General features: G+C 38.3%; 1 protein-coding gene across 1 annotated transcript in view; it reads right to left on the reverse strand.

The window, feature by feature from the left end:
* Window positions 1-9,317: 9,317 nt before the first annotated feature.
* LOC124802791 (succinate dehydrogenase [ubiquinone] iron-sulfur subunit, mitochondrial-like) overlaps window positions 9,318-21,597 on the reverse strand; it is a 115,455-nt gene continuing 103,175 nt past the window's right edge. The window contains exons 4-5 of the mRNA XM_047263793.1: window positions 19,285-19,407; window positions 9,318-9,428 (exon numbers count right to left, since the gene is read on the reverse strand). Of these exons, the coding sequence (XP_047119749.1) occupies window positions 9,324-9,428; window positions 19,285-19,407 (228 nt within the window). The 3' untranslated portion in view covers window positions 9,318-9,323. The remainder of the gene's footprint in view (window positions 9,429-19,284; window positions 19,408-21,597) is intronic.

Here is a 21,597-nt window from a genome sequence, read left to right on the forward strand (position 1 = left end):
CACTCAGGCTGGCGCTGAATGGTGAAGAGAAACCCAGACTGCAAAGAATGGAGTAGAGTATCTGTGGGTGCCCTGCAATGCTCCAGTGTGTGGGAAACAAGAAATGCCATCCAGACAGAGCGCGCATTTCCTCTGATGTTCCAACATTGCACAGGACTTTTCATTGTTGTGCAGAGCAGTGCGGTTTGACATATATACCAGCCACGCTTTGCTGGAGTTTGTTCTTCGTTCTGCACAGATACTCGACCCCAAGCGCCTGATGTCCACAGTTCTTTTTTATTGCACTGTTTGTCTGGGCCCTTTATCAATGCTCAGTTGACTTCACAGCTAATATGTTCTATGAGCTATAACTCAAGATTGATGGTAATTTAACTTATAGACACAACAAACGAGAACTACTGTACTAAAAAATAGTCTTCAAGTAAAATAACAAGGTGATGGTGTGCCCCTCAGAAAAAAAGTGGAGGGACCATGTCCTCCAATACAACCCTGCTCCCTGCTATAAGTTCATCAACTTGTTTTACTTTATTAGTGATGTACTGGAATTTTGGAAAATTATTTTATATTTTTGTCTTCTATGGTGCTATCAACACATGCTTTTCATTCCCATGAGTGCAATGAAGGTTACTTTACGCTTCCAAGTTCATTTGTAAACAGACTGTTTTCATATGTTAGGCTATTACTCCCTTAATACCAAGTGTTGTGAATTCGTATCATACCAAAGCACACTAATAAATGAAAAGTTAATCATTTTTGAGTGTTGCTGACAGTAGGTGCCAATTTTACACAAAGACTCTGACTTTTGCTTCCTTCTTGTGAGTGTTTTTACTTCTAGAGCAACTTCCTCCCGCAAATACATGAGAAGTTATCAACATTGTCTGGACCATTACAACTAGATACAGAGGTAAGTTTATTTTGAAAATTATTTGTTTATTCTGACCTGGCGAAGATTGCATCAGCATCGAAGCATACTAGTGTTGAGTTTGTATCTGTTCTTGGGCGCCATGACCGACCTCATTTGAACTCTTCTGTCAAGAGAGTTAATTTGGAGCTGGAACGGCTGCTCATGTCAGGTGCGGGGTCACACATTGGTGTGGTTCATGTTGATTCTCTCAGTAGGTGGTATTATACTAAGCATGGCCTTCACCTCAACAGGAAGGGGAAGGGTAAATTGGCTGGGGAAATAGCAGGAAAGTTAAAGGGGGGAGGCACTGTCATGAGTGGTAAAATACCAGTGGTTATAGGATTCAGAAAAGACCCCTTTTTAGGGTAGGGAGGACAGAAAGAAAGCAAATTTTAAGAGAGGTTAGAACTGAGACAAGAAATCAAAAAACATAATTCCAGCATATTACATCAGCATAAACAGCCATTGGTTAAGAATTTTCAACTGTCAGCAGATATTTTAACTCCACCCAATTTTAACTCAGTCAATGTGCAATGTCAGCTATCTTTATTGCATCAAAATATTCGAGGACTGAGAAATAAAATTAATGAATTAATTATCTGCATAGATGAATTAGAGTCTTCAAACCCAGCTGACATTATCTGCCTCTCTGAACATCATGTGACCACCAGTATAGAACTTTTAAGTGTTACAGGGTTTAGGTTAGCATCTCACTTTTGTAGATCAGAAATGGAGAAAGGAGGAGTTGCCACATTCATCAGGAACTGTCATAAATTTAAGAACATAGACATTCATAAATTTTGCCTAGAACAGCATATGGAAGCATGTGCAACAGAATTAGAATTTCATAAAAAATCCTTCATAATATTAAGTGTATATCGAGCACCTGCTGGTAACTTTAATCTGTTTGTAAACCACCTTGAAGCTGTACTGGCCCATTTAACAACCAAAAACAAAGAAATAGTGGTTGCTGGTGATTTCAATGTAGATTTCCTTAAAGACTCTCCCAATAAGAACTTATTTGAGTTAGTAACACTATCATTCAACTTAATTCCCACTGTAAAGTTCCCCACTAAGATAGCCACTTGCTCACAAACAGCCATTGATAATATCTTTATAGAAAAGTCCAATGAACAAAATGATATTACAAAACCAATAGTCAATGGCCTCTCAGACCATGACATGCAGTTCCTTCTGTTAAATGTTAATACTGAACAGGATATAAAATCTGTTAAATCTGAGCTCAAGAGGGTAATCAGTAAGCCAAAAATTGATTATTTTAGGACACTCCTCAGAGACATTCACTGGACTGATGTTTACAGTGCTCATGGCATGAATGAAAAATATAACATTTTTGCTAATAAAGTGCTTACCTTATTCGAACACTGCTTTCCCCCAAAACTTACCAAGGTTAGAGCAAAGTCTACAAAGAAGCCATGGATTACTCGAGGAATAGGGATATCTTGTAAAACAAAAAGAAAACTGTATCTGTCAATCCGAAACATTTCCAATGTTGATGCTATAGCACATTATAAGAAATACTGCAAAATATTAAAGACTGTAATACGGATGTCAAAGCAAATATATTACAAGGAAAAGATAGTCATATCAGATAACAAAATAAAGACAATATGGGATATAGTGAAGGAGGAGACCGGTAGAACCAGACGTGAAGAGGAACAAATAGCATTAAGAGTAAATGATACATTGGTGACAGATGTGTATAGTGTTGCAGAACTTTTTAACAAACATTTTATAACTGTTACTGAAAAGATGGGGTTGTCAGGTTCGGTAGATGCTGCTATGGATTACCTTCGACCAGACATTTCAAGTAACTTCCATAATATGAATTTGACCCCCACTACTCCAACAGAAATAATGTCCATCATAAAATCTTTAAAATCAAAAACATCTAGTGGGTATGATGAAATATCAACAAAGTTAATTAAAGAATGTGATTCTGAGCTAAGTAACATATTAAGCTATCTGTGTAACCAGTCATTTATCAGTGGAATATTTCCTGAATGGCTGAAATATGCTGAAGTTAAGCCACTGTTTAAGAAGAGAGATAAAGAAATAGCATCAAATTTCCGTCCAATTTCACTGTTGCCAGCATTCTCAAAAATTTTCGAAAAAGTAATGTACAGTCGTCTTTATAACCATCTTATCTCAAATAACATACTGTTAAAGTCACAGTTTGGATTTCTAAAAGGTTCTGATATTGAGAAGGCTATCTACACTTACAGTGAAAATGTGCTTAATTCATTAGACAAAAAATTGCAGGCAACTGGTATATTTTGTGATCTGTCAAAGGCAATTGACTGTGTAAATCACAATATCCTTTTAAGTAAACTAGAATATTATAGTGTAACAGGAAATGCTGCAAAATGGTTCAAATCTTATATCTCTGGCAGGAGACAAAGGGTATTATTAGGAAAGAGACATGTATCAAGCTATCAGGCATCATCCAACTGGGAACTAATTACATGTGGGGTCCCACAAGGTTCCATTTTGGGGCCCTTACTTTTTCTTGTGTATATCAATGATCTTTCATCAGTAACAATACCAGATGCCAAGTTTGTTTTGTTTGCCGATGATACAAACATTGCAATAAATAGCAAATCAAGTGTAGTCTTAGAAAGATCAGCCAATAAAATATTTGTGGACATTAATCACTGGTTCCTAGCCAATTCTTTGTCACTAAACTTTGAAAAAACACACTACATGCTGTTCAGAACTTGTAAGGGGTGTCCCAAGAGTATATGTCCAACATACGATGACAAGAAGATAGAAGAAGTGGACAGTGTTAAATTCTTGGGATTACAACTTGATAACAAATTCAACTGGGAGGAGCACACCACAGAACTGCTGAAGCATCTTAACAAATCTCTGTTTGCAATGCGAATTTTGTCAGACATAGGGGATATAAAAATAAAAAAGCTGGCATACTATGCTTACTTTCATTCCATAATGTCATATGGGATTTTTTTGGGGGGTAATTCATCAAGCCAAGCTAAAGTTTTCTGGGCACAAAAACGTGCAGTAAGAGTTATATGTGGTGTGATCTCAAGAACATCCTGCAGAAGCCTGTTTAGGGAACTAGGGATACTAACTACTGCTTCCCAATATATTTATTCCTTAATGAAATTTGTCATTAAAAATATATCACTTTTTCAAACCAACAGCTCAATTCATGGAATCAATACTAGAAATAAGAATAATCTTCACAAGGATTTAAAGTCACTTAGTCTTGTACAAAAAGGTGTGCATTATTCAGGAACACACATTTTAAATAACTTGCCAGCAGCCATAAAAAGCTTAACAACCAATGAAATTCCGTTTAAGAGAAGCCCAAAGGATTTATTGGTGGCCAACTCCTTCCACTCCATTGATGAATTTCTTAGTAAAACCACCCGATTTGTATATAAGTACAACATAACTTCTGCACAATTTCAGTGCAGTAATGTGTTCATTGAAAAATTGTGTGTCTGTCTGTGTGTGTGTGTGTGTGTGTGTGTGTGTGTGTGTGTGTAAGTATAATCTAACTTCTGCACCATTTCAGTGCAGTAATGTGTTCATTGTAAATAAGTATTACAGTAGTTGTATTACATATTTATTACCTTATAAATAAATAAAAAACTTTTTTATTTTAAATTCAGTGCATTGGTATTTGTAAAATGACTCTTAGTGTTCATTAAAAAATGACGATCATTCCACTTGGGACCTGTGGAATGGTACATTAGCTTATTTGTTTTAGTTGTAAATATTTGTCATGTATTGTTGTTTTTCTGACATGTTCCACATCCTGGAGGACCTCCTCACTATGGATCAATTGGAATGAAAGTAAATCTAATCTAATCTAAATCTAATCTTAAGTATCTACAATGTGACACAAATCACATTTTGATGTAATAAAGTTGTTACTCATACAAGTGGATTCGAAAATACTGTATGTGTAAAATACACATCATTACGTGTTTGTGAAACTTTGTGGGCACATGAAAGAGATGAAATCAAGTGAAGTGAAATCATATATTTCCATTGATTTTTGCACCAGAATACTTAGATGACCAATTGTGTTCATCCAACCTCAACACTGGTTTGATAAGTACACAGGCCAACAAAAATTTTTTTTAAAAAAACTTTTTTTACTTTGATAGCTGATCTTTATAGTTTTTTATGAGCTGAATCCAAATCTAGACTTAGCTTTTTTGGATCACCCATAGTTTTCCAGCAACATGCTTTTTATTATGTAGCATAAAAATCCTATGCTATACGGTAAACAGGGAAATTAATGAAATGCTTTGTTACAACATAAGCATGTTTTTCATTTACAGTAAGCTACTTAAAACAATGATATGTGTTAATAGAGGTGTCACTTGTATGCTGGAATTGATTTGTATTTTCTTTCTCTTTTTTCTTTGAAGCTTCTTGTGTAGCTTTTTTCTACGATGAGTCACTTACTGAACTTCTTGGTGAAGTGACCAACAGCAGTCCCCCTTCATGTTGGTGTTCCAGCGGCCTTGGTAGCATTTTTCCATCACTTTAATGTCCTGGTGAAAATGCTCTCATTGCTCCTCACTAACATCTCACATATTGTCCAGGAAGTAATAAAGGTGACTGTTTAAAAAGTGAACTTTCAGGCTCATTAAACATCCTGAAGTTTTGAACTTCTTTAACATTGTAGCTATAATAGAAACATATTCTGGATCTTTTTCATGTCCTAAGAACTTTGTAATGACTTGCTTGAATGATACCCATGCCTCTTCCTCATTTAAGTCATTGTGGATTCGAAGTTAACATCAAACATCAATTTTCTAATGTCAGCTCCGACAAAGATGCCTTCTTTTAGTTTAGCTTCTAAAAGGTGTGGAAACTTTTGGCAGAAATACATAAAACATGGTCCATCTTTAGGCAAAGACTTAACAAACTGTTTCATTAGGCCTCACTTTATATGTAGAGGTGGTACGAGTACGTTTTTTGGATCTACTAGATTTTTGCATAGAACGTTCTTCTCACCAGGTTTTAAAGACTCCCTCATAGGCCAGTTCTTCCTGCACCAGTGTTGATTCCTAGCCCTACTGTCCCATTCACACGAGAAACATGGAAATTTGGTAAAGCCACCTTGCTGTTACTTTTGGATCGCCACATATCATCCAACCATGAGCAGAATAGCCTATTTTATTTAGCACAATTTCTAGGTTTTCATAGCTCTCTTTCATAAGTACAGAATGCCCAACAGGTATAGATGCATACATGTTACCATTGTGTAATAAAACAGCCTTTAAACTAGTTTTGGATGAATCAATAAACAGCCTCCAGTCTTCCTTTTTGTATTCAATTCTAAACTCACTTTTACAACTACGTTTAGACATTATACTGAGCACACATACAGGAAACGGGAAAGTGAGGTTAGGTTGACAGTAAACAAAACATCATCACAAAAATAGAATCGACCCTTTTTTTTTTTTACCAGCAAATGTTTTTTCAGCAGTGATACCAACGTCATCTACATTCATTACACCTCCTTTTTAAATTATTTTAACTATATAAAAGCTGTTAAATTCTTTAAAAAATCGCTTAATTTAATAAACTTAACTGTAAAATGTGGCAATGTGTAAATTCTAATGAACTGCTAATACTCTGAAGCGTTTATTTGATTAGCAATGGATCCCCAAGCTTTTACACTTTCTGAAATGCAAACAGAGATTTCAAAGATTGTATTCCACGTACAGAGAGGGACTGTGACAGTTTCAAGATCCCCTTTATAAACAAGACGATCTACCAGCATTCAAATCAAGAATAGCAGATGCACTCTACAAGCAGGGAAAAGAAGTCACAAAAAAAGGTGAGATAGGCCTTCAGCCAATGTAGATGCAAAACAGTTATACAAGAAGCATTAGGGTCCAACAAAACCAGTTCCTGACAAGCCTGTCTGAACTGATGTAGAATGTCATTGCCCTCAAGTTACAGACACAAGGCAAAGATATAAAAGACCTGATTGTAAAAAGAGATAGTATTAATGTGTAGTACATGCAATGTTCATCAGCAACTAACCAACAGAATAAACTTTCTGCAATTTTCATGAACAAGGCTATATTATATTACATATCACTTTTTAAAATGTATGTTTTGATATGTTTTTCATTTTTAATCATATAAATCCTATCAGTGAATCGTCAAAACATTGAATAAAAATCTTTTACTAAATTAAATGTTGTAATTTTTCTCTCAAATATGCCACGTGCCCGGTTATATCTGAAGATATAACACATGTTAGATCAGACCTTGTGTAGCCTATAACACTACATTACTATTTGAAAATTATGATTTTTTTATTTTTTACTTCAAGCAGAAATTTTTTCCTGTGTTAATGGTTGAAGTTTGACCTATAATGTAAGCATTTTGCTTAATTTTTCACAAACAAACCACTTACCCTCATAGTTACAATGTAATTCATGTTATCCATGTTTAGTGTCCATGATTGTATTTAATGTGCCCATACCTAGAATCATCATTTTCATAATGTGAGCATAATAATTTATTTTTTGCATTTGTTTTTTGTTTTGTTTTTATCTCTCTGTTAACATATGAGTTGTATATTAGATCATGCTGTAGAGGAATGGTAGCAAAATGTATTTTCAATTTGTCTCATTCTAGAAAATTAGTCAAACTGCCAATACAAATATAATTTTCATTATATGCCACTTCAGATGTAGCTGTTATACTAATGACAAAAACATTTAGTATGAAACATTCTGCCTTTTAAATCTATGTCTGCTATGATGTTTTTTGTTCTCACTCCTGACTTCACCATCCTGGTAACTTGGATTTTATGGTTTACACTTTGTAGAGTACCAGCTAGCTTTCTAAAGTGCCTGTGCACTGAATGAAAGCTGTGAGACTGAGTGGTGCAGGGAAGGGGGAGAGATAGGGGACAGGTGGGGGAAAGAAGAGTGCTGTCTGACAGGGCGTGCAGGGACCAGAGGGCAGCAGGACACAGATGCCCGATACAGTGTCAGGAGGCTGTGGGGGAGGGAGGGGAGCAGAAAAGGAGGGGAGAAGAGAGGGGAAAAGACCAGCAGGTGTATGGCAGACAGTGGCACACAATGAAGGTGAGGGGACACAAATTGGGAAGAGGTTGAAGGACAGAAGGATGGAAACTGTTGGGTGGAGGGTGTGGGGACAGTAGGTTATTATAGGTTGAGGCTGGGATAATTTTGGGAGCAGAGAATGCATTGTAAGCATATTTCCCATCTGCACAGTTCTGAAAATCTGGTGATGGAGGGGAGGATCTAGATGGCCTGGGTTAGGAAAGCAACCACTGAAATCGAGTATGTAGAGTTCAGCTGCATATTGTGCCACATGGTAGTCCACTTTGCTTCTCCACAGCTGGCAGTGGCCGTTATTCCTGGTGGGTAGCTGACTGGTAGTCATACCAATATAAAAAGCTGTGCAATGATAGCGGAAGGGCTAATATATGACATGGCTGCTTTCACAGTTGACACAGCCTCCGTGGGGTATGATGAGCCTGTGACAGGACTGGAATAGGAAGTGCAGGGTCTGTGGATTAGGCACGTCTTGCCCTTGGGTCCTCCACGGGGATTGGGAGTGGCATAGGGATGGACTAGGCCATTGTCACAGGTTGGTTTGGTGATGGAACACCACTTTCGGAGGGGTGGGAAGGATCTTGGATAGGATAAAGCTCGTTTCAGGGCATGATGACAGATAATCAAAGCCATGATGAAGGATGTTGTTCAGTTGTTTCAAACCTCAACCGATCATCAGGCAACCTTTCTGAACACACACTACATTACTATACTAAGTTTGATCAAATTCTATGACACCAGGAATTTGATATTCTATGGCTTGGTGCTGATAATTCACTCATGATATTTGCAAATTGGTTGCTGGCTGCAATTGTTGATGCAAGCTGATGTTTAACCTGGTCAGGTATATTTTCATACACATGATTTAATGTTGCAAGATCTGTTACAATGTACAGAATGTAATTTTATTCTCCACAATCACCACTAATGATCTGAAGCTGGTATCAGTGTTGTTAAGACTTACGTTTCATTGTGCAGTTGCCAGGCTCCCTAGAGCCTAACATAAGAGCAGATTTTTATTGAAACAGGTATACTATGTTGCATCAGTTAATTCAAAATGATTTATTGAAATCAAATTTTGCCTACAACTCCAAAATCTCTCCCACAACAAATGGCTGGATGGGAAGTCACTTTCATATACTGTAGGAAATACCAAACAAAGTGCTGTATTAAACAATATTTTCAAGCAGTCTGTAGTACAATATCTACCTTAAATGTGAAATCATGTATTTTTATTCTATATTTATTTACACAAAGCAATAATACACAGGATTTCTTCTATATTGAAGAGCTGAAATATCAATGCAGGTTTACTCCTTACGCAGTTTTGCTGGGGGCATATCTGCTTCCTCCTTCTTGCTGAGTCCAACTAGAAGTTTTTTGATTTCAGCTATTGCTTTGCCAGGATTCAGGTGCTGTGCAAATACCAACAATTCCTTAGACATGTCTAACAAAGAGATATATGATTTAGATGGACAATAAAACTGAAAATTCCCTTACATCAGTTAGGGCTAGAATTCTTTTTTTTCCTCACAAAAATGAATTTTAACACTCATGAATAATATAGCAATATTAGCAGCCTAAATATGATGCAAACTGCTCTACAATTCATTTTTACAGTTGAAATCAATAACTTGAGCAGAATGAATCATAATATATTTCTAGACAAGGCATACAATCATTGCTATGCAGAGTAGCAATAACAAAAAAATATTTTCTGTAAAAGGGAAATATATTAATACTCAGTATAAAGTGAATTGTTAGGAAGTCGTTTGTGAAGGTATTTGTAAGGAAGTGAAACACTTACAATAAACAGTTCACACAAAATGATAACAGAAGTTTTTGAAATTCAGCGCTACAGAAGAACAAAAAAGATTATATGGACAGATCAATTAAACAATGAAGAGGTACTGAATTAAATAACAGAGAAAAATTGTAGGGTAGTAGTAGTAGTAGTAGTAGTAGTAGTGGTGGTGGTGGTTTTATTCACCTGTAGACCTCTTTTACAAGGTATTGGGCATGTCTTGGCATTACAATTTAAGAACAACAAAAATAACTCACATTTATATACATCTATGTACTTCCATGTCTAGTATGACAAGGATGGGACAGGTAGTCAGCTGTCATCTTATAGTAGGAACCATCCCATCGTTGGCTGAAGTAATTTAGGGAAACCATGGAATATTTAAATCAGGATGGCTGGATGGAGATTGGAGCCTCCACCCTCCTGAATACGAAGCCACTCTGCTTAAAACAGTGCTACCTCTTTTGATTTGTCCCTAGTATACAATATTGTTCGATATTGGGAAAGGCTAATGCTTTACTGTTCATTCATACCTCACACTACAATGTAATACACATATTGTTTCGCAACACTACACACACCCTACCAGCTGACATCAGGTTCATTTTGTGTACCACAACCTCCCATTTTCTGGCCTGAAAAACTGATTCAGCATCCCTCAACAACAAGTGAGGTGTTGAGCTCTGGGAGTAAGTTTATCAGAAGAGAGAAAAAGAAAGAAAAATATGGTATGAAAATATTATGGGGAATGAAATGATAAATGTTTTATCACTATTATTATTTTTTATTTATTTATTTATTTATTCATCTGTAGACAACTTGTGTTGTATGGATGTCGTCAACTGTATACATGGAATGAGTATATACATAATAGTACTTCTGGTAGTACATATTTCTATGGTGCAACTTAATCGTTTGCACACAAAACACATACACACCAATCTTAATTACAGATAAATATAAATTTACAAAGGTACTCTTGCATGAATTGGGGTGAACACATGTCATTTACAGTATTCTTTGACAGTATAGTAACATTTATCTGCTAAATAACTTTTTTCAGCTTTCCTAAAGGCATGTATTCCAGTTTCAGCTTTGATCTCCTCTGGAAGTCTATTATACATTTTTATTCCATTAAATAATAAACTATTTTGGGTTTTTGTTTTGTTTTTTCGTATGAGATGCAAATGGTGGCAGGATCTAGTCCAGTGTTGGTGTATAGATCTGTTTTGTGTGTACTGGTCAATGTGTTTTTTTATATATATCACAGTCTGAAGGATGTATTCACATGGTACTGTCAAGATTCCCATGGTTTTGAATAAATCAGTCAGTGAGCTCTCTTGCTGGTTTTTGTTATTATTCGTACAGCCCTCTTTTGCAGCTTGAAAATTGCTTGTATGTTCTGCACATTTGTACCCCAGAAGGTTATGCCATAACTAATTATTGAATGCACATATGCAAAGTATGTAGTCTTAGCACATGAACTATTACATACTGACATAATTATCCGGAGTGCATAGCAAGCAGTAGCAATTTTCTTTTCTAGTGCTGCAATATGGTCAGTCCAGTTAAGCTGTGAGTCAACATGCATTCCTAGGAATTTTGTGTTTGTGACACAGTCTATAAGTTCATCTTTAACTTTTAGGCCTATGCTATTATGTTTTTTATTTATGTGGAAATTAATACTGTTTTTTTTTTTTAAATATTGAGGGTTAATTTGTTGCTTACTACCCACTTGCATACATGATCGAGAGTTTCTTCAGCTTTGTCTCTCAATTTGTCTGGTGACTCATCACTGATAAGGATGCTGCTATCATCTGCAAATAGTATTGCTTCCCCGTATTTGACACTCTGGGGAAAATCATTGATATATATTAGGAAGAGTATTGGCCCTAGCACACTTCCCTGACGGACTCCTATGTTAATATGTTCTGGTTTGGAAATGTGTTTTGTCAATCTGCTGAACTTCGTTTGTGAGATCTCTACACACTGTACCCTATTTTCCAAGTACGATTGAAACCAATTATTTACTGTTCCCCTTATTCCTAGTGCCTCCATTTTGTATAGTAGTATTTTGTGGTCTACCGTGTCAAATGCTTTGCTAAGGTCAAGGAATATGCCTGTTACATGTTCACCTTTGTCAAGTGCTTCTAAGACAAAATTTGTGAAGTGAGCTACTGATGAACCTGTGCTTCCTCCTGGCCTGAAACCAAACTGTTCTTTACACAGTAGGCTGTACTTGTTTAGGAAATCCATTAGTCTCTTTTTCATTATATTTTCTATTACCTTGGAAAAGGATGAGAGTAATGAGATGGGCCTATAGTTTTCTGTATTTTCTGGATTGCCTTTCTTAAATAGAGGCAGGACTTTTGCACATTTTAAGTATTCTGGGAAGCAGCCTGCAGTGAAAGATTCATTTATGATGTGTGCCAAAGGATGTTGTATGCTGTCTATGCAGTCCTTCAGTAAGCACACTGGCACTTCATCTAAACCTGCTGATGTTTTATTCTTTAGATTCTTCACAACCATCCTTACTTCTTCTGTAGAAGTCGGTAACAGTAACATTGAGTTATCCATATAGTTCAATTTTTGTTCAGGCTGTTTTTTGCCAAACTTTTGCTGTAGCTTGGTAGCAACACTGCTGAAGTACTCATTTACAGTATTCACTAGTGTATTTGGGTTATGTATAATAGCACCATTATGTTTAATTTGAATGTTTACTGTTTTTAATTTATTACTGTTTGTTTCCTGTTTGGTAACAGTCCAGGCTGCTTTAATTTTATTTTCTGCCTTTTCTATAATACTGTCATTGTGGGCTTTTTTTTGCATCTCGTAATACTCTTCTGTATATTCTTTTGTATGTGTGGTAGTAGTTTAGGAAACCAGGATCACTATGGTAGTTTTTTAACCTGTTCAGTTGTTTGAGTTTTGCAGAGGATTTCCTTATTCCTTTGGTCACCCAGGTATTTCTTTTGTGTGAGTGTCCTGCAGTTTGCACCTTTGGGAATGCTTCATCAAATCTGAGTTTAAATAGTGACATGAATTTAGAAAATTTCTTATTTACACTAGTTTCAGCATACACTTCTTCCCAAGTTACACTGTTTATTTGCTTGGCAAATTCTGATCTGTTTGGTTTGGAGAAAACCCTTCTGTATGTATTGTCTATATTTATGTTTAATTTTAGGATTTGACAGGAGTGATCAGAAAGGCCAAGGTTATCTACAATAATTTCACAACTTTCTTTATCTATGTCTGTGATGATGTGATCAATTGTTGATGATGAGTTTTTGGCTATCCTCGTGGCTCTGTTAACTAATGGTGATAACTTATAACAGTGCAATATATTCAAGAATGAGTTACAGAATCTATCTGGGTTTTGTGTGTTTATATGTAAGTCTCCACAAATGAGAACCTTCCCTTTAGGATTCGAAGCCATGTCTAGAATCTGGATTAGTTTTGCAGTGAAAGTATCTATATCACCACTGGGTGACCAGTAAATACATATTATAGTTAACATTTGTGCCTCATCTGTCTTGCTTATCTCTATGGCTGATTTTTCTATGTGTTTTTCCTCACTTACAGAATTAATATCATTTCTAATTTTATAGGCAATTCCTTGCTTAACATATATACATGATCCACCACCTCTAATGGTGGTTCTACTACAATGACATGCTAGTATATATGAGTTTAAATTTATTAATGTTATTTCAGTTCCTCTACACCAATGTTCAGTAATGCATGTGACTGAACTGTTTTTTTGTGTTACATTTTCTACCAAACACCTACTCTGTGATACATAAGTAATACTCCAATTTATAGAACGTATTGTTTAACAAGTACTTTTTAACTCCCTTTCAGCAATTTCTTTAATCTCCTTTGGCCAGTTGTTGTGCAGTTTCATCCTTGGTAGAAAATGCCTCAATATAGTAAGCTGGTTCAAGTGAATGTAGGTTGCAGTAGTTATGTGGAGAGGAAGAGACTTGCACAAGATAGTGTGGACAGCTGCTGTTTTCAGCACAAGAATAGAGACTGCACACCTGTATTGGGAAAAAAAGAAAAGAAGGTTGTCATAGTACTTATAATATACTGCTGATGTTCTCCCTGAATAAGTTTTGGCTTATGATGTGCAACAACAATAATTGTACCTTGTGCTCTTGTACTTTTATTGGTAATTTTTGAGGAAATATGATTACATTGTTTTCTTAATATATTTTTCCCCAGAAAGATTATTTCATCAAACACAACACAGGATGTGCAGATCTCCAATAAACCTCCTTTCTTGCTAAGAGATTTTTCCATGTATATCATCAGTCTTTGCCAATGAAATAAAGCTATTATTGGCATAAAAAAGGCTTAGAAAACTCACAGAAATTAATTACACTGTTAGAACAAATACATACATAAAAATATATAAACAGACATAATTATCATAAGCAAACTAGTGTACCTCTCTAAATATGAGACACATGTGCATACCCATAGATAACATAAATAAATGCAATACAATACAACACATGTATATGGATGAAAATAACTCACATTTTTCAACTGTGGTTGGTAATCATGCATAACCCTCAAGTATCTAGGAATTCCTTTTCTGAGCCATTTAAAGTGGGATGACAATGTAAATACTGATGTGGGGAAGGAAAAAACTGAATTCAGATTTACTGAAAGAATATTAACAAAGTGTGATTCACACCAAAAAGATTATACATAAAAGATGTTGCTTACAAAACCTGCAATCAACCAATTCTTGAGCACTGCCCGTTAGTCTGGGATGCTTACCAGATTAGATTAATGAAGGAGCATTGCTGAGTGCCTTTTTACCTAAATGCAAAGATCCCCATATTCCAAAATGAGTCAAGAAATATATTACTTTCTTCTTGATACATCTTGCACAATGACCATAACAGTAATTTCAGAGCCCCCAGGGGGCTCACAGCTTTTTCTTGAGTTTGTGGGGTGTGGCACACATGGAACCCCAAGATATTGCAGCCCATTCTTCCCTCCTGGACTGTGTGTCTTCCCCTGTGCCCATCCCTTCCTGTCCTCAATCCTTCCCCTCTGCCCCTCCTTCCTATCTCTTGGTATTCTTACTTATGTCGACTTGACTATCCACCTATTTTCTTGTATGCCCTCCAGTTTTTTCCCCTTGCTGTTTTGAAATTTTTGGTCCCCCTCTGGAGTTTGAGCTCCACTTAGCAATTTTCTCTCTGTAGTGTGAGCTATTTGGGGAAGAACTCCCTTCACAGGATCTATGCTGATCCCTCTCTTTCCTCCTACCCCTCTGCCTTCCCCACCGTAGCCCCATCCCACCCACTAGGCCACCACTACATGTAGCCAGCCTGTGTGGTGGAGCTGTTGTGCACCCAACTGCCTAAGCCCCCTGACAACACTGGGGTCACACTTCTGATACCTGAGCTGTTGCCTCCATGTGTATGCCTAGGAGTGATTGCTTGTCATTATGGAGCATCGGAACTCCCAGCAAGGGTCACTGTGCCAGGCAGCCCTTGTTGTGGCTGGGTTGCACCCACGGGGAAAGCCCCTGATCAGAGTGGGTCGTATCAGGGTTGATTCTTTTCATATTAAATCCATAAAACTCCAGAAAACAGGCTGCTCTTTTACGGCCATCTCTTTGATTGGCAATGAATTATTTAATGCTGCTTCTTATGACCCTGCAGCCCTCCCTTCCTGGCTACACCCTGTGAATAAGGCCAGGCTCACTGGCTTGGTATGATACACATTCTCTGCTACCCTGTCTACACTAGGATTGATGGGGATATTTTCACCACCACCAAGCTGTTATTTTTTGTGGAAAATATCTAACACAAGTTTGGTGACATGGAGTCTCTCAGCAAAATACATTTGGGTTCACTGTTGATCAAAACTTCTTCTGCTGCCCAGTCTGCAGCCTTTCATGCTTGCAACCACCTTGGCGACATTCTGGTGTCCATTACTTGTTATCAGTCTTTGAATATGGTTCAGAGAGTCATGTTTCATATGGGATCCCATTCTTCAAACTGATGAGCAACTACAGGCCAATCTGGAACTAAGTGGCCTTCATTCTGTTTGGCATGTTCAGAAAAGTTGTAAGGACAATTCCATCGATACCACTGCCTTTACTCTGGAATTTGAGGGAGATACGCTCCTGGAGAAGGTCAACGTTATGGTTTACTGGTGTGATGTGAAGCTGTATGTCTCACACCCATGAGCTGTTTTCAGTGTTTGCATTTCTGGCATATGCCTTCCCACTGCATGGAGGACCCTCTATGCAGTGAACATGGACACCCGTCCATGAGGGGAGTCCCTGTTGTCCATGTGTGTTAACTGTCACAACCATCACTCTCCTAGCTCACCAGGTTGCCTGGTTTATAAGAAGGAACAGAAGATACAGGAGTACAAGTCCCTTCATCATTCATCCTACACTGTGGCTCATCAGAAATATCACCATCTTCACCCTGTGTTGATGACATCTAACTTCGCCTCTGTTATGTCAATCCCCCCTCCCCTCTCCTCCTTGCCTGAGTCCTGCCCCCCTCTCCTCCTCCCTTCATTGGTGCCACTGATGGAGATTCCTCCCAGGACCAATGAGTCTGACCAATCTCACCTGCAAGTTATTTGAACAGATGGTGGCTAGTCAGCTCACTTGGGTCCTCGAATCTTGGAACCTTTTATCTCCTTACCACTGTGGCTTTCAGGATGGATTGAGCTGGCCAGTGTGGCCAAGCGGTTCTAGGCGCTTCAGTCTGGAACTGCGAGACCGCTATGGTCGCAGGTTCGAATCCTGCCTCGGGCATGGATGTGTGTGATGTCCTTAGGTTAGTTAGGTTTAAGTAGTTCTAAGTTCTAGGGGACTGATGACCTCAGATGTTAAGTCCCATAGTGCTCAGAGCCATTTGAACCATTTTTTTTTTTTTTTCAGGATGGATTGTCTCTGATCAATCATCAGCTTCAAATGGAAACCACAGTTCGGCAGGCTTCTTCTCAGTGCTGCCATCTAGTCACAGTGTTCTTTGATCTCCATAAAGCTTACGACACAGCTTGGTGCCATCACATCCTACTACACTCCATTGAGTGGGATCTTCGGGGACCCCCTCCTGATTTTTACTTACCAGTCCCAACCCCACTGGTAGTTCAGAGTTTGCGCTAGCACAGTTCTCAGCTCTCTGCAGGCCTAGGAAAATGGTGCTCCGCAGGGCTCCATATTAAGTTTCCTTTTTCTCATTGCTATTAATGGACTTGCAGCCTCTGCCAGACCATTAGTCACTCCAGCTCTGTATGTGGACAATTTTTGTATTTGGGCTAGCTCCCACTTGGTGCCATCCAGTGCACTTCCACCTGGACACACACACACACGATTTTCAATTATATCCTCTTAAGTTGAGGGTGGTGCATTTCTGTCACTATACTACAGTCCATCCTGACCTGCAGCTGTAACTCAATGCCTGTCACCTGACCATGTTCCCCCAGTTCCGTTTCTTGGGTCTTTTTGTTTTTCATGAACTTAATGCTTAATGTCCTTCACTTCCTTACCCACACCTCTTGGGGCACAGATCATTTAACTCTTCTCCATCTTTATTGGGAATTAGTTCCATCTCATGTGGGCTATAGCTGTCAAGTTTATGGATCAGATGCCCCTTCCATGCTGCTCCTCTTGGACCCTGTTCACCATCATGTTATCTGTTTAATCACCAGTGCCATTAGCACTAGCCCTGTTGACAGTCTTCCAGCTGATGCTGGGATCCCTCCCCTATCAGTTCAGTAGTCCCAGCTCCTGGTTTCCTATGCCATCACAATCCGCTCTTCCCTTCGTCACCCCTCTAGTTCTATTCTTTTGGTGCCTTCGGGACATTGCCCACTTGCTGCCCACCATAGGGTGAGTTTACTGGCTGGGCTCCACCTTGCTTTTCTCTGCTGCAGTTTCCATCTCCCCTCATTGTCCTCCCCCCAACATTCTCTCCTAACCCCCGCCCTCCTGGTTAGTTCCTTGACCCCAGATTCAGATGGATCAATTCCAGGGTTCTAAAGAGCTCCATTGCTCCAATTGTGTTCCATTGTTCGTTCTGCCCACTCTTATGGCAGCTTCAGGATGCTACTGATTTTTACACCTTTCACATCTTTTGTTAGGACAGAACACCATCTCTTGCCTGCCACATGTGGGGTGTTTACCATGAAATTGATGGCCATCTATTGGACCATCCACTTTAGTAAACAGTTCTCCTTCACTCAAGTTTTGTTATGCATGGACTCAATGAGTGGCCTTCAGGCTATAGCTCAGTGTTTTTCCCATCATCCCTTGGCTTCGGCTATCCATGACCTTTTCACCGATCTTGGCAATGCTGCTTGTTTTGTTGACACCCTTTGGGTTGCTGGCAAATATGGGTATCCCGGGTGATGAACTTGCTGATCACCTGCCTGGGAGCAGGGTGTGAGGACGGATGGGGGGGGGGAGGGAGAGTGGGGGGAAGGGGGGCAGCAGCCAACTAGCCCCCTGTTCTCAATGACCCCTCCAGGGACAGATTTGCAGCTTTGTGTCCAATCCCTTTTCTTGAGGAGGTATCCCCTTGTCTAATAAACTTCATACAATCAAGGAGACTCCCATCACATGGTGTTCTTCCTTCCATCTCTCCTCGTGGGTATGTACCATCCTCTGCCATCTTTTTATTGGCCATACTGTGTTGACTCATGGTTTTTTATTCTGCAATGTGCCACCCCCCTTTTGTAGTTACGGGGCCCATTCACAGTGACATAGATTTCTAGACTGCCCCCACCTTTTGGCCCTGCTAAGTACACCATCCCACCTTTCTTGTCCCAGGTGTCAGTAGACGACTCTCACATGGTTACTCCTGTTACTCCTGTCCTCGGTTTTCTATATGAAAGTGGTTTGTCCTCCCAGGTTTAAGTACCTGAATTTCCATCTGGAACTGGAATCCCTTGGTTAGTATTTGCATTGGTTGTGGACACCTTAGCCTTGGCTTCATACTGGCCAGGTTCTGCCCCCTTTTCCCTATAGTTTGCCTCATCTTTTGTGCCATTTTGTTTCCCTTTGTCTTGTGTCTTCTTCCCCTACACCTTTTACCTCTTTGTTTGCCCTTTTTCCTTACCCCTTGATTGGATTGGCTGTTTGTGCTGTTCCTCCCTTGGTTTCTGCCACCACAGATCATGAGACTGATGATGACCTCACTGTTTATTCTCTCCCCCCCCCCCCCCCCCTCTTCCGCCAATCAATGAACCAACTAACATTAAAGAATTCAGGCTCACACACAGAGGTATTGCCTGTCTTTCTACTTGTATACCATCCATGAATAGAATAGAATGGGGGATAGTTATGCTGGTAAACTATGCACCCTTCTCCAACATTGTAAGATGACTTGTGGAGTACAAATGTAAGCCCAGGTGTACGTCTAGAAACATATGTAAACAGTGTGGATCACAGTGAGAGTTTTACTAAAATATATGCTTACCTTAGGGCATGCAACAGTACAGTTCATGATCGTGTGACAACGAAAAACAGAATAACTATCATTAAGTCTTCTCAGTCGGTGTTCACTGTATTCATCACGTGAATCAATTATCCATCTATATGCCTGCAATGAAACATGATTATCAGGCCCTGCCAGAAAATTGTGAGAATGTGTTTTATTCATAACGTCATCCACAGAAGCTACACCACATTAAAATATTATGTACATAAAATATAAGCAGTATCACAATCACATTGGGTGTACTCCTTTATAATATTATATTAAATGAAAACAAGCATCCAGTCTTTAACATGGAGTGGAAATCCAAACAAGAATTGTGCTGGAGAAAGGGAAAAACAAGAAAGAAGGTAAGAGTAGAAACATATTATGGTTAAACATAAATAATTTAGGAGTAAGGGTAACAGCTCAACAAACAGTAGTGCATTGAGTCATCGACAGGCACATAAAAATTGCACAAGCTCTCAGACAAATCCTTTTTTGAGGTAGAATATGCCATGACTGCAATTCTGAAGATAGACTAGTGCGAGGAGTTGTGTCAGATGGAGTGGGCAAGAAGAGAAGGATATAGGCAGTGAGAGGAAGGTACAAAAAATTAACTTCATCTTTTGTACTTCCCTTCTGAGTAACTTATATTTCCTGCTTTCATAGACTGAAGCAGTACACTGCTTGTTGACTGTGTTGTCAATGAGTATTGCTCTACTCTTGCAGCAACAGTCTCAGCACAAGGATATGCAATTAGTAATCCTGAAACCACATGTGCATTCAAGCTGCCTTAGTGAAATATGATGATTCCTGAATGCACATGTGCAGATGTTAGAAATTCTCAAGTTGCTAGTTAAGCATTTTTGACTTGCTTGAACCCCTTCTGACTTGTCAAACAGGTCTTTCAACTTGCTATGGTACAACAGATCTGAGACCTTCTCCTCCTTGATTATACAAACATATATAGAAAAGTTTATTTCTTTTATTAGTTCGCTTACACATTTATTTATTTATATACACTGGTCAGAGTTTCACTCTTTGGGATTCCCTTACATTGGCTCAGACACTATCATTTTGCAATGTTGGCATTTATATTTTTATGTAACACATAAAAGTAATTCCTGAACATACACTATTAATTTACAATACAGTAAGTGTTACACACAGACAATACTTATCCTAGGAAGGAGAGGGGCGAAAAAAGGAGAGAAAAGGTGGAGAGAAAAATAGTCTTTGAGTGAAGAGGAAAAGCAGTTAGGAGGTTAAAATGTGCCTAAGAGTTTGGTTAATGACCTGAAGCTGTGGGATGTAATGTATACATACTCAGCAAAAAGAAAAGATAGAGTTACCATTATTTGATTAGATAAGTAGTAAATTCATTTTATATGCAAAAATTTGTAATTCTCCGTTGTTGTGAGGCACGTCATTCATCATCTTGATAAGCATTTCTGGTATACGAGAAACTTAAAAAATCATGTAGAAGTAAAGATCAAGTGAGCTGTGAGTCACTATTGGTGATGTAAAAATGTTCCATTCATGAACAGATAAAATTTGTAGTAACTCAGGAAAATACAGAGGAAATGCACAGCATGGTGATAATGTCTTTGGACTGTGTATAACCAAGGTATTTCTCCATATGAATAAATCATATAACTAAAGCTTACATTAGTTCTATGTCCTTTTTTGCCATCCAAGAACAACTTCTCAAGTTAGCATTCCACAAAGCATTCTTATTAACCAGTTAGTTGAATCAGACAGATTAAGGTATCATTATGAATCACAATACTGTGTGGAATCAGATGGAGAAAGGTGAAAGAGAGAGAGGGGGGAAGGGGGCTACTCCACTATATTCTTTGACAATGTGATCTACTATGCTCTCACTGAATAATCAATGTTTAAAGTTGCATATCAGACATGTCATAGAATGCTTAAAAGCAGTTTTCCAAATTTAAACTGTAGGGATATTCAAAAGAACTTCATAAACCACAGAGCATGAATATATAAATACATACTGTCTCATTATATATGAATGATCCCGCAGCTGCTGCTTGCTCCTTTTTTTATTATTCTGGGTGCTTTAGATAGACAAGGTACTACTAAGTGAGATTTCCAGTGTGTGCCAGGACTTACCACAGTTCACTACTACCAGCCCCACATCATCACAAGGTGCCTGTGCTTAACAGATAAAGGATTGCACCATAATCTAAGAGTGAAATTAAAAATTAAAATTACTTTTCCAAACTATGTGAGTGTATGCTTCAGTATATTAACGTTAACATTGTGAAATCTCAGAGAATGACCTAATGAATA

This window comes from Schistocerca piceifrons, chromosome 6 (genome assembly GCF_021461385.2).
Source record: "Schistocerca piceifrons isolate TAMUIC-IGC-003096 chromosome 6, iqSchPice1.1, whole genome shotgun sequence".
In the NCBI taxonomy this organism is placed as follows: domain Eukaryota; kingdom Metazoa; phylum Arthropoda; class Insecta; order Orthoptera; family Acrididae; genus Schistocerca; species Schistocerca piceifrons.